This window comes from Chaetodon trifascialis, chromosome 3, assembly GCF_039877785.1.
Source record: "Chaetodon trifascialis isolate fChaTrf1 chromosome 3, fChaTrf1.hap1, whole genome shotgun sequence".
Classification (NCBI taxonomy): Eukaryota; Metazoa; Chordata; class Actinopteri; order Chaetodontiformes; family Chaetodontidae; genus Chaetodon; species Chaetodon trifascialis.
This window is the reverse complement of record NC_092058.1, coordinates 27,764,511-27,781,301: the sequence shown is the minus strand read 5'-3', so window position 1 is coordinate 27,781,301 and position 16,791 is coordinate 27,764,511. Positions and strand designations below refer to the sequence as shown.

The window sequence follows — 16,791 nt, the reverse complement described above, 5'->3', positions numbered from 1 at the left end:
ATTGCTAAGCACCAAAATTCAGATCACAGTGCTGGTTGATTCTCCTCACCCTGACCCTGAGCTCTCTTCTTCAACCACTCAGCAAGAGTCACTTGAAGGGTCCATCAGTGTCATTTTATTGCTGTGTTTACCTGGCAACCAGCCAAGGCTTTATGTGCACACGTGTGTGTGTGTGTGTGTGTGTGTGTGTGTGTGTGCGTGCGTGCGTGCGTGCGTGCGTGCGTGCGTGCGTGCGTGCGTGCGTGCGTGCGTGCGTGCGTGCGTGCGTGTGTGTGTCGGGGGGGGGAGGGTGGTGCTGGCCCTCATGGGTGCCGGCTTTGCCCCTCTGTGCACCATGTGCTGCTGCTGATTAGCTGGTCTCTGAGCAGCCCGGGCTGGCAGGGACTGTGCAGCATCTGATAAAGCCTAATTGATACGGCCACCGAGGGAGGCCTTTGTGTGCTTTGTTGGCCCGGCGAGGCGCAGCAGAGTCAGACCTTGTCAGTGTGGCCGCTTAGACAATAGGAGCAGCTGTAACTCAACTCTGAGAAGCAGTGATGATGGAGACAGCAACCTCCTCTGCTATTGACTGACTGGGAAAGTCTGGGTGTGGAGAAAAGGAATCGGACAAGAAGGAGGTTTGTACAAAGGCTGTGTTGGGACAAACCTTTTGCCCACCAGCTCCAGCGGAAGCCAAGGTGTCCAGTGGCTGACATTTCTATCAAGGTGCTGGAAGCTTTTACCTGGACATACAGGGAGTGCAGGACAGGACAGGACTGCCCAGGTTAACAAAGGGAGCAGAGGGATGCAGGTTCAGCCCCCTCCATGTGGCCCGGATACACACAGGCAGATGCTGAGATGGGACTGTACCATGTGGGGTGTCGGTGTTGTTGCCATACAGCCTAAACTGTGCAGGATTTGCTTTGTTCTCCTAAATGTAAGCCATTATCTTTAAACAAGCTTTTTTTTCCATGGACTTTGTGCACAGTAACATTTTTAATTTAAGCCACAGTAACTGGCTGACAAAATGTTGAAGTTCAAAGCTTTTTGCTTGGATTACTGGCAGTTCCTCTGTCTCCAGCCTCTGCATGGTTTCTACAAAAGGTAAGGTGCTATATGCAGTATATAGTGTCTTGATTGTCAAGCTTAAAATTGAGTCTTTTTCCAAGTCTAGAAAAAAGACATGTAATTAACACCCTCTATCAATGAATTTAACATGCCACAGGCATGTTTTGTGGTAACAGTGTAATTTGCCCAGGCTTTTGGTCCTCAGTGCGAACAGCCTTCTTCTGCTTTCTCATATCATAAAGTGTCGTGTTTGATTCAGACATGAATGAAAGTTCCAGCCCCCGTACTTGTTAAACTCCTGCATTAAGAGGGGCTGAAATGGGGTACAAGGCCCACTTGTCAGTGAGGTCAACTGGTCTGAATGGGAGCTCTATTGTTGTGGTTTGCCCCTGACAAGCTCCAGCGCAGAATTCAGTCTATTGTGTGTGTGGTCCCACTCACAGTTATTGGCTCGGCAGCATGAGGTGACATGTGCTCTGTAGTCCGCTGCTCCCATGTTCAGCTCTTGAGATCTGATCATGTGATGTGTGTACATGTGTATATATGTGTTAGCAACTCTGAAAAGGGTTTCTAACTATACAGTGACGATTACCTGCTATTTAAAGAAGCACTTCACAGATTTTGCAGTAGTTCAGTGAACATAGGAAGTGCCATAAAATATATAAATATATATAACTGTTTTTATCAAAAAGGTTAGCTAATCGCCCAATAATGTATTGATTGGGTGCATTTATGTTTTACAGAAAGTGAAAAGAAGGGAATTTTAATACAAGAATATTCAAATGATTTTTCAACCTATGACAACAGCAATCCGTTCTCACTCCCAACTCATCACATATGGATGCTTGGTCAGGACCCCTTGGTTTTTAAGGCACTGGCTACACCTTCAATGTAATTTTTCAACATGCAGGGTCATCTGATAGACTTATAACCCTTTGACACAACCCAACGTGTCAGATGATGTAGTATAAATAAATCTAATTATAATTGTGGTTGAGTCAAGAAATAAATGAAAAATTAATGCACAGCCATGTGATTAGAACATCGAAAAGCTATTTTTTATTTTATTGTATCTTTAAGGTAACAAAATACAAAACTAGATGATTGAGATATCATTAATTTCCTGTCAACTTAAACTATAACTATGACAACTGAGGCCTGTTAAGCCATTGTTGCTTAAGAGCTGTGGGACTTCAATGCAGCTACAAAATAGTCCATTACATCAACTGAAAGCCATTTATTACAAGAGTTTTCTGTTAAAAAGACATTCAAATTAGTTTTACAGTGTAGGAGTGTGCAGCCAAAATAAGTGACATACTCAGCTTGAAAGCTAATTTTAGAAAGTTTTCCTTGCCTCTGTTTTGTCTCATTTTCTCTGTGTAATGAGAAAGACACCCGTGGGGTCATTTGAAGTGAGCAAACTTTGTCTGTTTCAGAGAATGGTAATCAAAAAGAGGAATATGCGAGGTGGAGAGGAGCATATCTGAGCATGAATTGTCACAAACCTCCAGGACCATATTTATTCATGAGTCCACCCATCCCCCACCCTCTTTTCTACGCAGCTGTGTCTGTGGGGGGTGAAAAAAAAAAAAAAAAAACGCCCCCATAACACGGCTTAATGCTCATGTGTTTTCCATTCCAATACCAGTCAGTGATTAGATGGTGAAGACCCATTTCAATGAGCTTGAGGATGAGACAGATATGGTGGAACTGGAAGGTGTACGTTTGCTGGGGGGCTCAGAGTTGTTTTGGGAGCCAGATGGTAATCAGCTTCAGTTTCATGCTTGGGTCAGTATGAGGCTGTACATAAAGGACAGTTCTGCTCATAATGGTGTTTGGTGGTAGTGTAGTGACATGGCTCTGGCAGAGTTTTATGGTGTAAGATAGCTGTCAAAAAGACGTGTCCATAATTAAAGTGTGTCATAAAAGTTGTTTTACACAAAATTCTGCTGTCATATACGTGAGTCTGTGAAATTGGGTTCAGGTTACAATTGTTCTTATATGAGTCTAAAAGCTGTGAGTGCAAAGTATTGAGAATACAACTCATTTTTCTATGACTATGAAGTCTTCAGTGTGAATACGAATTCAAGTTTATGGGTACGACTCGAAAAGTGCTGAAATAACGTCACTGAGGTCACAGTCAAGTCGCAGGGGAAAGTAACAGCGATTCCTCCAACTGTGCATGCGCACGCCCCAGACACAAACATGCAGGGCAACGCTGCCATCCCCGAAGAGACTTCACTGGCAAAGCTCTCAAGTCTCACACATTGGGCATGAGACACACGCATTTCAACCCATTCACATGCTCACACGCCATATCTTGTATTTCTCACACAGAGAAATTACCAGGATAACACCCACCAATTTGCGCCACTATTTTATAAAACAGTGGAGCAGGTAGAGGAATTGGTGATGTGTCGGTCGCGAACGAAACGGCTCATAGAGCCGCTCTTTGAAGTGAACGATCGGAGCCGTCTCCTGCCTGAGAGCCGCTTTGTTTTTTTTTACGCACTGAGCAGGATGGGGAAGGGCAGGGGTTACATACTTATTGCTTTAGCTTGCAAGATAAAGATATTTACATGCTGATGAAGCTAGTTTAGTGCTATTGTTACTGGGGTTAGAAGTGGGCCAGTGCTAATTAGTTAGCATTAAACAGCATAGTATGAAACATATGACGTTACCCCTCAAAAAATGCTCTGTCCTCATAATTTTTGACCAGAGCATTAACAATCAAGCCAGATTTGGGATGAGGTAACGTGAACCAGTAACTTTGTGTAAAATTAACATGGAAAGAGGGAAACGGTTGATATGTACAAATAAACCCGGACATGATGAATGATGAAGTTACTGGTTCACGTTAATTCATCCCGAATCTGGCTTGATTGTTAATGCTCTGGTCGAAAATTTTGAATGATAGCATCCAGTAACGATAGCACTAAGCTAGCTTCATCGGCATGTAAATATCTTTAGCTTGCAAGCTAAAGCAATAAGTATGTGAGTCCAAGAAATGTATATTGTACAAAATGGTTCGAATTTTATGAAATCAATAATAGTTATGCACGTTACAATTGACATTACCTGTGAAGACTCTCCGAGGCTGGCAGCGTTGCCCTGCATGTTTGCGTCTGGGGCATGCGCATGCACAGTTGGAGGAATCGCTGATCGATTACTTTCCCCTGCGACTTGACTGTGACCTCAGTGACGTCATTTCAGCACTTTTCGACTCGTACCCGTAAACTTGAATTCATATCCACAGTGAAGACTTCGTAGTCATAGAAAAATGAGTTGTATTCTCAAGACTTTGCACTCACAGCTTTTAGACTCATACTCATATAAAAACAATCGTAACCCGAACCCAATTTCACAGACTCACGTATATGACAGCAGAATTTTGTGTAAAACAACTTTTATGACACACAAATTGTTAACTCTACAAATACGAAACTTTAATTATGGACACTTCTTTTTGACAGCGATCTTACACCATAGAGTTTAGTCCATAGTGAAATAGCCCAACAAATAACTGATTGGCTGCCATTAAATTTTGTGCAGATGTTCATGTTCCCCAGCCAATTAATCCTACTAACACAGGTGATACTGTTATTTCCTCTGTTGCCACAAGCAGTTTGACATTTATGGCTTGTATTGAAATATCTCAGCAAGTATCCGATGGATTATGACCAGATTTTGTAGAGATGTCCATGGTGACTTTCTTTAGTGCCAGGACATCTGTAATTCTTACAGCGTACATGGTATCTATGGTGATATATCGATCACATGACAGAAAAAAGAATTGTATATTAGGAAACCAGAAATACTGTAGCCTCAGGCACCACCTTGATGAAAGCAAGACTACTACAAAGTGAGTAACGAATGGTGTACTCGCAAAGAGCTGTAAAGCATTATCTTCTTAACATCAGCATGGTTTCATTGTCTTTGTAAGCATGTTAGCATGCTGACGCTAGCATTTAGCTCAAAGCTCCCCTGTGACCAAGTACTGTACAATCTTAGAGAGCAGCTCTGTGGCTGTAGACGCCTAGAGACACTTTGCACCAACTTTATTTTCATTTGGGCTTCCTCCAATTATATGCACAGCTTCTATCTAAAAAAAAAAAAAAAAATTAAAAAAAAAATCTTGCAGCTTTGCCTAATGCAGTTTTGACTTACATCTTCCTACTGTGTTAAACCCCCTCCTTCATTTCCACTGTTAATAATTACTCAACTTTATTTAGACTTTTTTTCCTATTTTGACCGCAAGAATAAAACACAAATCATGCTTTTAATATTGATAATTATATTTTGTAAATAGCTTAACTTGAACATGTTCACATGAAGCATATAAATGGCATCAGAAATTAATTAAACACAGAAAATGCTGAAATCACCACAAACAACATTTCATTCACCACCATTGTTCTGCAGTCATTTTATTTGTCACTGTTGGTGATCTGACCCTGTAATGGCTTTATGTGTCTTTTGTAGTAACATATATCTGTTTTCCTTGTGGTTCCAATAGATCAATGACCCTGTTGGTAATCTGTCACCCCCTCACTGGTTGTCTGCTAATGGATATACCTGTGTTGTACTAGCTGGGGCTGACAGCAACTGCTATTGTGTTGATGAGGCTTGAGGAGAACCTTTGATAGTGCTGTACGTGAAGCCAGAGTTAGTTGAAAAACTTTGTTGATAACCTCTCTGCTGGTGTGGGTCACTGACCCACATCAAACTGTCCAAACATGATAGTTCATCAGTGCTGAAGACACCACCCCACCTCCACCTCCACATCCCTTCATCATTCTCACCGGCTTACTCTATTCTGCCTCACGTTTTTCATCCACGTTTCCCTGGGTGGATGTGACCTGAGCCTCTCCATGTACCGCCACTAACTCTTGACAGAATAATTGCACATAAAAGTGGCTACTTTATGCATTTCAATCCCCTGGACAAAGATCCAGGTTTTCCTTTTCCCTAAAGGATTCATCTGATTACAGTGTTTTTATCTGAAGTTAACAGACAGAGCCATGGCCTTTAATATTCCACACTCATTGTGAACTGGAGGGAGCACTCTCCGCTGAGGACCAAATTCAGGACATCAAAAGGCTTTCTAAAGGCTTGAAGCAGGTCCCTGGTCTTTCTCGGCCTGGCCCCAGTGGTCTTTACAAATGCACATGAATCTCAGCTAAATCTCCAGAGGCTTCAGGCTGCACACCAGTTCACCCAAATAATGTGAATGACCATAATTTTATTAAATTTTTTTTCTTGCTTTACTAAAACTGGCCAAATAAGATGGAATATAAGGTGCAGCAGTAGCTTGGTGTAGTTAATTGTTTAGTGTGAAATGTTTTGTTAAGAGGATTATGGCACCTTCAATTGAGTGCTAATTGCATTCATTCACTGGCCAAACCAAGCGCAGGCCTGTGAATGTGTTGGTCCTCAGAGCACACACTGACACTGCTGTCATATTCTGCCAGCGGCTCATTCACACGTCTGCTGCGGGGTGCTCAGCCATGCCAGCCAATTCTCCGCTACCCAGTCGCAGATATGCCTTGTAGCGGTCAGTTTGATATCAGCCACTCTCTCTGTGATTTTCTTCATGCCGTGAAATGGAAACATCAAAGTCTGAAGCCCCTGTCAAATCAATCTGCTGTGTGAATGTGTACAGGCGTGGCAGTGCAACTCGGAGCTGCAGTCACTGTAAATCAGAGCATGTGTCAGTGCAGAGTGATACTGATGCTCCCTTTGTTGATTAGTTTGTATTTAGCAGTAATTGTATCTGCTGTATCTCACATGCTTTTGGTCCTTTTTCCCTCACTGTATGTGGGATCTTCAGAGAACGGACAAATAGGCAATTCAGCTCTCTGATATTTCATCACATTCCTAACTGTAATCTTCTGCTAATAGATGACCCTGCCATGAGAGTGGGAGTGAGACAGACAGACAGACAGACAGACAGACAGACAGACAGACAGACAGACAGACAGACAGACAGACAGACAGACAGACAGACAGACAGACAGACAGACGAATGGAGAGACTGACAGCCAGAGATATGTTTAGCAGCTGCTCAGAGGAAGGCCACAGAGGCCAACAGGGAGTGAAAATACTTGACTATTCTTAAACATCTAAAATAACAAAGGCAAACTTCTCACATGGTCACCGTAGGGATTTGCGTTACTATGTGTCAGCATATCCTTTACGTGCAGCTTAAGTTTGTTTGGAGAATTTGCTATGCCCTAATACTACCCGTTGGTTAGGACTGAGGAAGCACAGCTAATGTTCGTGGAGGCATGGACATGCACACTGACCACAAAACCAAACACAAATATACTGTAGACGTTACGCGGTATACTAATTAACTGACTAATGTGAACCAGTGGCCTAACCTTAGTTAGGCCAGTGGTGAAAGGTTTACCCAAGTTCCATGCAGTTATTGTATAATTTACAAGAGAATGTCCAGTTTGTGCTACTTTTTAATTCTACTCCATCAAGGGCAATATTGTAATGGATTGACATCCAAGGAAGCTTTGATGATGTGTAAGGTTTGTCTCCATGTGAACACAGCTCCCATTAATAGAGAGCAACAGTTGTTAGTCTCATGAATTGACTCAGTCTAACATCCTCAATTACTCTGCATACATGTAGTGTAGGTCTGATGAGCAAGGTTTTGGCGTGGCTGTGTGGTGCGTGCAGTGATGGTGAACAGTGGCTGGGATCAAGCTGTGGTTTCTCCTGATCCGGAGCCATAACACAGAGAACTAAGTGCAAATGAAGACTACTCTACAGAGTTTCACACTGACTTCCCACATCATCAGACCTCTTCTGCATCGTCGCAGAGCTCCTCTGCTCCTTCCACTTAACTCATAGCAGATGATCTTCAGGCTGCACAGCTGTTCACATCCAACACTTACCACAGCCTGCTTCACTCACTTTTCTTTTCCATACACATCACATATTTCATGTCTCCTAAGCAAACTGAACTTTTATTTTACATTCCACTCTGCTGACTCAGCAAGATGACTTAACTCCTCTGCCTGTGATGTTTTATTCTCCTCTACTCTGTTTTGAAATGGTTGATAAGTGACACATCAAAAATGGTCCAACAACATGTCCAAAACCTGCACTTATTCAGCAGCAGCGAAGCCTTTCACCTCCACTGAGTCATATACCATGTTTTGAGAGTTTGTGGGGGAAAAGTGAGACCTGACACTACAGGAGTGGTACAGTGAGAACAAACAATAGTCAGCCTCCTGTGCAGAGCCACAGAGATGGTTTAGAGGGCATTGCGTGGCAGCAGTAGGTGATAGACTTCTGAGGAAAGGAGCAGCAGCGGCGTGGTGGAATGTGAACATGTGCTAGTGTTGCACACTGAAGCGAGGAGGGATGTTACTCCGCCTGGTCGACTTAGCAGTTGACCTTACTTGGTAGTACTGGCTAAGTGTGAAGGAGCGGTATCGCAGGTCATTCCTTCCTGCAGCTGTCAGACTACACAACAAAAACTGCTCCAAGTAATCAGTGCAATAATCAGTGCAATAATCTGAAAATACTATCTACAATTTCTCAGGAGGACATTTTTCTTTTATCCCACTCTTATATACTTGTTGTTTTTAATTTGCATGCACTTGTTACACTACTATCTGTTTTATTGATGTTGCTGTAAATTGGAATCGTGGGACTAATAAAGGAATATTGAATTGAATTGAATTGAATTGAACTGAATTGAATTGAATTGAATTGAATTGAATTGAATTGAATTAGTCTCTGCTCTGCTCTCCTCAGACAGGAACAGGATTGTGTGTCTACTTTAGAGTAAAAGAAAGCAAAAGGGGAACTGAAAAGGAGCAGTGACAGAAGTAACCCAGCCTCCAGGAGGGGGAATTAGTCATTTTTCCTCAGGAGCCAGAAAAGACTAGTACATGTGTTGTGGTCAAGTGAAGAGAGAGGGAAGGAGTGGCATGGGTGGATGCTGGTAGGAGGACTGCTGCTCCTCTCTCATGCAGACAGTGTTCAGCTCAGAGTTGCCTCAAAACATTTGGGTCTTTTTCACCTCTTAGCCTCTCATCAGAGAACGTAACGAGTCTAAATCTCAAGTTTTCAGCCTGACGATGTCAGGGGCATGTGGAGTCTAATGTGGAAGTACTGTATTTCAGTGCGGACGATAAGGTAGGAGGATCCTGTTACAGAGCTCCAAAGCATGGTGGTGCACTGCTGGGGAAGTCATCAGGCTTGTGCTGGTCTGTGTGCTGGGGGAATACTCACTCTGTTTTCATAATTACTGTATCATTTGGACACCTGTACTAGATATGGAGCTGGGACGTGAAATACTTCAGTCTGTCTATCAAGGTTCATTTTTAACTGACTGTTGAAGAAGGTTTAATTTATGACTTCAGAAAAGCTGTGAAAGCTTTTTGCTTATTTGTTAGACAGCTTTGATATAGATTATCAACGAATTGGTCAAGATCAAACCTCAAAAGTTGTTTCAATCAGTTTTGATTGCAGCTGTAACTTCCGTCAGGTATTTTTAACTAATAGTTTAGTCTGTAGAATGTCTGAGAATAGTGAAGAATACCCATCACAGCTTCTGTTGATGTCTGCAGACCGCTTCTGTGCAATTAACAGTCCAAAAACCCAAATGTATTCAACTTACAGTAATATAAAACAGAGCAGTTTCACATCACCACATTTGGGAAGCTGGATCCAGCAAATGTTTGACATGGTTGCTTGATAAATGACCCAACTTAAGACCTCTTACCGTCGGTCTCAGTCATCGTCATATTTTCCAGACCAGTTCTACCAAATACAATTTTTTTGGTTTTGTTAAATTTTAGTGCTCTGAAGAAGTAAAATGATTCAGTAATTTGCAAGAAAAGTCTAAAATAGACATACATTTGTTAAGCAGTCATGATTGTTTTGTGACATAAACCATTGATTGATAATTAAAATATTCGTATATTCCAGTGAATTTGCTTTTGATCAACTATTCGATTAATGAGCCAGCTGTTTAAGCTCTAGGTCTACTGTTACTCACTGCACTTCTTATTTCCATGTGGCATTCAATAACAAACTGTTCTGTCTGTGAACAGTGTACCAGTTGAAACAGGCCATGAGAGATGCTGAAGGGGACGGGTTAAAGCATTAATGGTTCCACACAGTGATTTCACCACAGCAAGGCTAAAATTAGTGGCCATTGTGGCGAGAGCAGCCTGACTCAGCAGTAGCCAATCACCATTCATAAACTCCTATGGTCTGTAATTCCAGTCTCCGTGGGTAGGCCAACCACAGCTTGGAGTTCATGCTTTAGTCCAGAAATGTTCCTTCCTCTCGGTGAGTCCAGTTGTTTTATTGAATTACTGATCCCTGTCTGGTACAGCTCATGCACACCGGCTTGTGTAACTTGGCCATCAGACATTTTCCATCTCTGCTGATTTCTCATGAATGCCACAGTTACATGGTTTTTCCTCTTGGCTTGGAGTACCTTCTGTCTGCTCTGCTAAAATTACCACATAGTCACTGACACATGTACACAGGACCTCGAGGCTGAAGTCAAATGTGTGGTATTTTTAAATAGCTAGCTTAAATGATCCTCGTCCATATTTACAGTTTAGTGCCCTCTTAGTGTCACTATTCGCATTTTTTGTCTCCATATAGCAGTAACAATGGCAGGAGAAGTAGTTAAAGCTGCAGTTTGCAGCACATTTTTGTCTACTAGACAAATATAAGTGCAGTAGTCACTCCTGCTGTTTTGGTCTTCACCAGCTCTGAAAAACAATATCTGGCTCTTTAGCTGCTAAATGCTCCACTGTGTTCACTCGCTAATCACTAACTTTGTCTGCCTTCTGATTGGTGCTGGGCATACAGTGTATTTCTCAGAGCTCTGTAGCTGAAAACAGCTTTCTCTTGCTGTGGTTGGAAACGAGGTAGATTAGAGAGGAGTCTGCGAGCTGAAAAACCAAAACAATGAGTTAAAAGTCACAGTGAAGCGAGGCAACTTGCAGGGTATGTAGGAAGATGACATACCGATTCTTTACGTCACCCACAAAGCTCTGATTGGTTCAACATTCTTCAGATCTATTTGAATAGCTGAACAAATTGGAGATGTGGATGGTGATTCAGAGGGCTGTGCTGGTGTGGTTTGATCAGATGTGACTGACAGTGGTGTCTCCCTGGCAACATAAATAAACAATCCAAAAACTGCCACTAGATTCAGGTTGTGATTCTTCAAAGCAGCGAGAAATCACAGACAAAAACCCGAATGCATACATCTGTCATGTGAATTCACTGGAAGTGTTTTCCTTCTGGTTGAAATCATCTTACTCCTGTTGGACTCCATCTTACAGATAACATACTGGAAGCAGGAAGCAGGGCTGCTCTCTGTCTGCTTTACACACCTAAGGCCTTTCACAGTGTTATTGTTGAGACTGACAGATTGACCCTTTGATAGCACTCCTCTCCGAGCGAGAGGAGACGGCAGTGTCGTCTGCCAGCAGTACATTCCTGAAGACAGGAGTCATCCCTCCATAACTCTCCACTTCTCACATGCAGGTCTCGCTCTTCTCTGACCCTGCCTCTCTGTTTTTTCTCTCAGCTAATGCTTGACTACATACCAACTCCATCTGTGTGTGTCTGTGTGTGAGTGTGCACTTTCCCCCCGCTATTCACTATCTGCAGGGAATTTTGAACCCACTTTGCTGGAGCTGTTTTGTAATAAATTCTCATTAAAGAGCTTCGCTTTACAGCTGAGGCTGCTCTGTTTGAACTGTTAGCACACTGTAGTTTTTCAAAGGCTCCGTGCATGCAGGCCCGTTAAAAGGCCCTTTAAATGGTTTGCCAGTGAAACAGTAGAGGCCAAGGAACCTGATATGGCTGTTTCTACAGCAAGCCAAAGGAGCACAGCGTATTATTTATTTAACTCAGAGACAGACTGGAGTTGAAGGTGCCAGTTCGACGTGACCTACGTGACTGTTAGTCTGTGTCCTGTGCTCCTGGCCTCCCCGAGGAGAGGAAGTACAGTATCTCTGCTGAACTCGACAGTAACTCATCTGGTGTCTCAGCGACTGTTCCACCCCACACACCTTCCTGGCAAGCAAGCAAAAGCAGCAGCACTGAGCTGGCGGTCTGTCTCCGAGCAGATGAAGCAGGGCTGACCTGGCCTTCCAATAAGGCTGCACTTTAAAGGTAAAGTCATTCTGCTCAGCGCTCCAGCAGGGAGTGGAATTATAGGGCCTGTGCACCTTGTGTAAACAGAACAGAGCAGTCAGTCAGCTGTCGGCCGTGCGCTCTCTGACAGCACCTCCCTCTGTACTGGAGCTGGTAAAGAGCGGCAGCGCGATCTCAGGAGGAGCCGCTGCTCTGCCGCTCGGCTAGCACACCTGAGGCACACAGACACGCAGCAGAGAGGTTTTTTAACACAACACGGAGGCAAACAGCAGCAAAGAGAGAGTGGAAGACATATGGTGAGTGTGGGTCTGATTCACTTCTGGTCAGCTGGACAGGTTATGCAAGGAAAGACGGATATTATTAGACCTTTGCTGGCTCCTGCTATAAAACCATGTAAATGACTTTAGATCTGCTGACAAAAGTGCATGCTGTGTTCTGCCATGCCATTGGTCTTTAGTATGTAAGGAATTCTTTTCATTGTGATTAGGTTTGTCAGATCTGGTCTTGTCATGTAAAAGCAGATTCCCTTTGACTGTGTGTCTCTGCAGTGATGGACATAGCAGGTCAGGCAACCTGATGTCACACAGGTGTTTCATCTGCTCTGTGATTTTGTCTGTCAGTGCCTCTTCTTGCTTCTTCTACCATTGTCTGAATTTCTCCTATTTTTGGAGAATTTGAACACCAAGAGGATTCTGTAAGCTCTGCGAAAGGTAGTGCTTTCATCTTGTTTGTTGTTTGACTGTATGCCTCTATTGTAATTAGCTGTTATAAATATTTCAGTGTTGCAGTGTCTTATTTCCACATGTAATTCGATTCCAGCTCTCTTTCCTGGACTCCCAGTAGGTTTGTAGTGTGTTTATTTGTGTTTAATTTACAGTAAATGTAAATAAACATGAATCACAGTCTGACATGCTGTAATTTTCCAGTATGGAATTTGGAGTCTGCTTTAATTTCTTCAGTATCAGGAGATTAAGCCATAATGTTCCCGTTAGACAGAAATATCATCTCGGCTTTTTGCTCTCAATACATGCTTGGGTGGAATTGTAATGGATTTAAATTGCCATAATGATGAATAAATGTCACCGTAATAACTTAGATGTCATTGTAGCTCAGGCAACTGCTGCACTCTTGAGTCCATTTTAATCACTGTCAGGTGCTATAATTGGCCCAGTCCTAGCATCAGTGGTGACCCGTAGCTCGGTCAATAATGACCGGACAGTGGCTGGGGCGGGCAGGGATGCAGCCGCCATCTGGGGCCCTTTGCCATCTTTTACGCATTTCAATGAGACTAAGCTCATCCAACATTAATGGCCCTGAGCGTCGATCGCTCTATCTCAGCCAGCTACGCTCTGACCCTGGGCTGCCGGTGGTCCAGGGGGTACCTCCGGCCCGACCCTGGCTGCCTTGTGAGGGGCACTGAAGCCTGACTTCACCCTGACTTCATCCTTACTCTGGTAACAGCAATGTGCCAGCTGCTAATGGCATTCTGACAGATTAGAGACACAGCAGTGCTCTCACAGGATCCTACAACCACTTAAAATCTAAGCTATTGGCCATATTCACCATGACCTTTCCCTTCCAAAGTGCTTCACCCAGTATGGCATCAGAAAGTCCATTATTTTCTCCTCAGGAAGAGCTCCACCTCCACCTTTGTAAATTCAGAAAGGATTGCTAAATTCCACCTAACAGCTGGGTGTAGCGCACAACAGATTGTGGCTGTGTGTCTGCATAACTACCCCAAAACACAACATGTGTGGATTTCCACTGAAATGCAGTGTGAATGAGGGTTTAATCAGTATGTCAACACAGAACAGAGAAGGCATCGCTGCCAACATCTGGCTGGATATATGTGTTATCCTAAAAGCATCACAATTTGACTCATTTGAATTATTGCCCAAACCAAAGGCAAGTCACATACTTCTGCTATAATTTTGTTCACATGACAAAAATAGAATGAAAATACTTTAGAGTGACTAATATAAGGAAGGTTTGTTGGCCAGTCATTTACTTTGAGACAAGCTCAGTTAATATCACAACAGTGCTGTTGATAATGTGCAGCCCTGAAGCTAATCAATGAGGGGCTAATGGTTCCTGAAACACCTCCTGTTATCCAACCACGCCCTCTGGCCAAGCATTCTGGGAAGATCTCCATCATTGGCAGGCTTTACTCTTGGTTTCTGTTTTCACTGTTTAATGGTGTCAGCCAGCAGTTGCAGCATATAGCCAGAAGATGAACATTACTGTTCCCACTGTAGGAGGAAATACACGTTGTTGGAGGTGATTTGTCACATAGACAGAGCCTCAGTATGTGTTCAAGTTAAACTCCTGTATGATTAGAATACTAACTTCTGGTTCACAGGTCTGTGAAGAAGCCCTTTAACAAGGTATCAGCACAGTAATTCTAGTTTTCTATTTACCAACAAGTTATTATCCCCTTTGACCTCTCTATTCCAGTTCTCGTCCTACTGTCCCGCCCCCCTGAGGTGGACCAGCCTTTAACCTCTCTCCTTAGCTTTCATTCTCTTCCTCTCTGCCTTGCCTCCTCCTCTTCCTCCTCTTTTATTATGCTGAATTCTGCAATCAATTAGTATGAGAGAATGCTCAATCAATCCCTGCTCATTTGCAATTCCTCCCTGTTAAACACTTTCCTTTATTACCAATGTCATAATTAATGCAGAGGAGATTGAGGAGCGAGGGGGGAGAGGACTCAGTAGAGGGAGGGTGGAGACGGCAGAAGAGGCATTTCTGTGTGTGTGTGTGTGTGTGTGTGTGTGTGTGTGTGTGTGTGTGTGTGTGTGTGTGTGTGTGTGTGTGTGTGTGTGTGTGTGTGTGTTATCATGTAGACTGCAGTCATCCAGAACAGAACACCATGCCTAATCGTATGTTAGTGAGTCATGCTCACACATACATTGTACATTAGTTGCTACAGTGAAGGAATAAATGGCCATAGAGGAAAGCATCATGCAGTCATGTCAAATTTGGCAGTCACCATGTCCAACGAATACACTGTGCTGCAGATTGAAACATGTTTTAAAAATCTGTAAAAGAAAAAAAAAAAAAACTTCTCAGACTCAGTGCACTCCACATGCAGAGCAGTAAATTCAGATAACCAATGTCTCTATATCTCCTTCAAGGACGAGCTGTCCATTAGGTCAGTGTAAGTTGCTTGAGGATGTCAGATATGATAATAGAGTTTTCTTGTGTTCTTCATATTTGTTGAGTCAAGGGCAGTGCTGTGTATGATGAGCAGCAAGCAAAACCAGTGGGGCCAGTTAATTTTTAAACTGCAATTAGCTTAAAATGATTATATATCAGGTAAAAAGTGCCATGTAGACAGCAGCAACTGAACCATGTGTTTAGTTAGTGACTTTAGTTGTTTATATTAACGTGACTATTAGTTAATTCTTCCTTGCTCGCTAACAAGCTGACTTCATCCATGGTCTGTGGTGAAATGAAAAAGGAAACACAGTAACAGTGTCTTGTGAATTTACTTACACAGCTCCTCACAGATTAGAAACATAAACAGTAATTCCCAACCGCTGTTACTTGAACCTGCACTAGCCTAATTTGATTTATTGGCCACAGTAAGCTGTAAGCACAACACTGACATCTTATCACCTTCTAAAGTTCATATGGAGAGTGTGTTAGTATACAACCTCCTTTTTCCACATCCAGCAGACAGGGAGCAACATTAGCATTCATTTGAAGTTGAGTTTCTGGGGACCTACTGAATGTAAGTCCAGTATTCAATGTCCTTTTAGCTCTGTTTTGGTCTCCACCAACCCCTGAGAGAAATAGTCGGCTCTTTAGTTGCTAAATGCTCTCCTATGTTCACCAGAGAGTTGCACCAGGTCGATGGGAGCTGTGAGGCTGAAACAAGACAGTAAAGTTGCAGACAGTAAAACCAAAACAATGAACTGAGAGATGCTATCAAGCTCACAGCTGAGCCACAGTGCAGAGTCTGGGGACAATTCTCTGCGGGTTCATCGTTCCTAACTACAAGCAACTCATTTCATGTCAGACATAGCCATCAGACCCATTGTTCATTTTCAAAGTAAAGGGTAAGACCAGCTTTAAGTGGAAGGACCTCCAAAAGGCCTGGTTACATCTCTTACTTTGAATCCCACCTATTTGAAAACACAGGGAGCATCCACAGTCTGCCTAAAACAGAGCTTAGCTGGAGATCGCCCCTAATCAAATGACTTCTCTTCCTATTAAAAGGATTCAAATAATGCCTGTATCAACGGCGAGAAAGAGGGGTTCATAAGCAGGGTAGTAGATGTGAGTACACAGCTGTGTGTAAGCATGTTTTATGAGCGGTAGGATGAGATGGCAGTGTGATTGGGGGGCAGGTGGTAGACCACTGGTAATTACCGGGCAGCGCTGCTGCACAGTCAGTGGTCCCCACACACCAATCTGTCTTCTTCTGGCCCCAATGAAAAGCCTTTTAACATCTGATTAGCTTTTAATGTCACTCTGTGGGCGTGGGTGTGGCTTGGATATGAGAGACGGGGAGAACAGGCCCGTATGCAGATAGATATTTGTTTTTGATTGAAGGGAGCTGTGATCCAGGTGTGGAAAATTGCGTTG

General features: G+C 43.1%; 1 protein-coding gene across 5 annotated transcripts in view; it reads left to right on the top strand.

Annotated features, from left to right (window-relative positions):
- The window catches only part of iqsec1b (IQ motif and Sec7 domain ArfGEF 1b), a 184,503-nt gene that overhangs the window by 118,362 nt on the left and 49,350 nt on the right, over positions 1–16,791 (top strand). Inside the window, exon 1 of one of the 5 annotated variants that reach the window (XM_070958365.1) lies at positions 8,872–9,207. The exons of the other annotated variants lie outside the window; for them this stretch is intronic. Within the exon in view, the coding sequence (XP_070814466.1) occupies positions 9,161–9,207 (47 nt within the window). The 5' untranslated portion in view covers positions 8,872–9,160. Of the gene's footprint in view, positions 1–8,871; positions 9,208–16,791 lie in introns of those variants that run through there. 5 annotated transcript variants of the gene reach the window in all.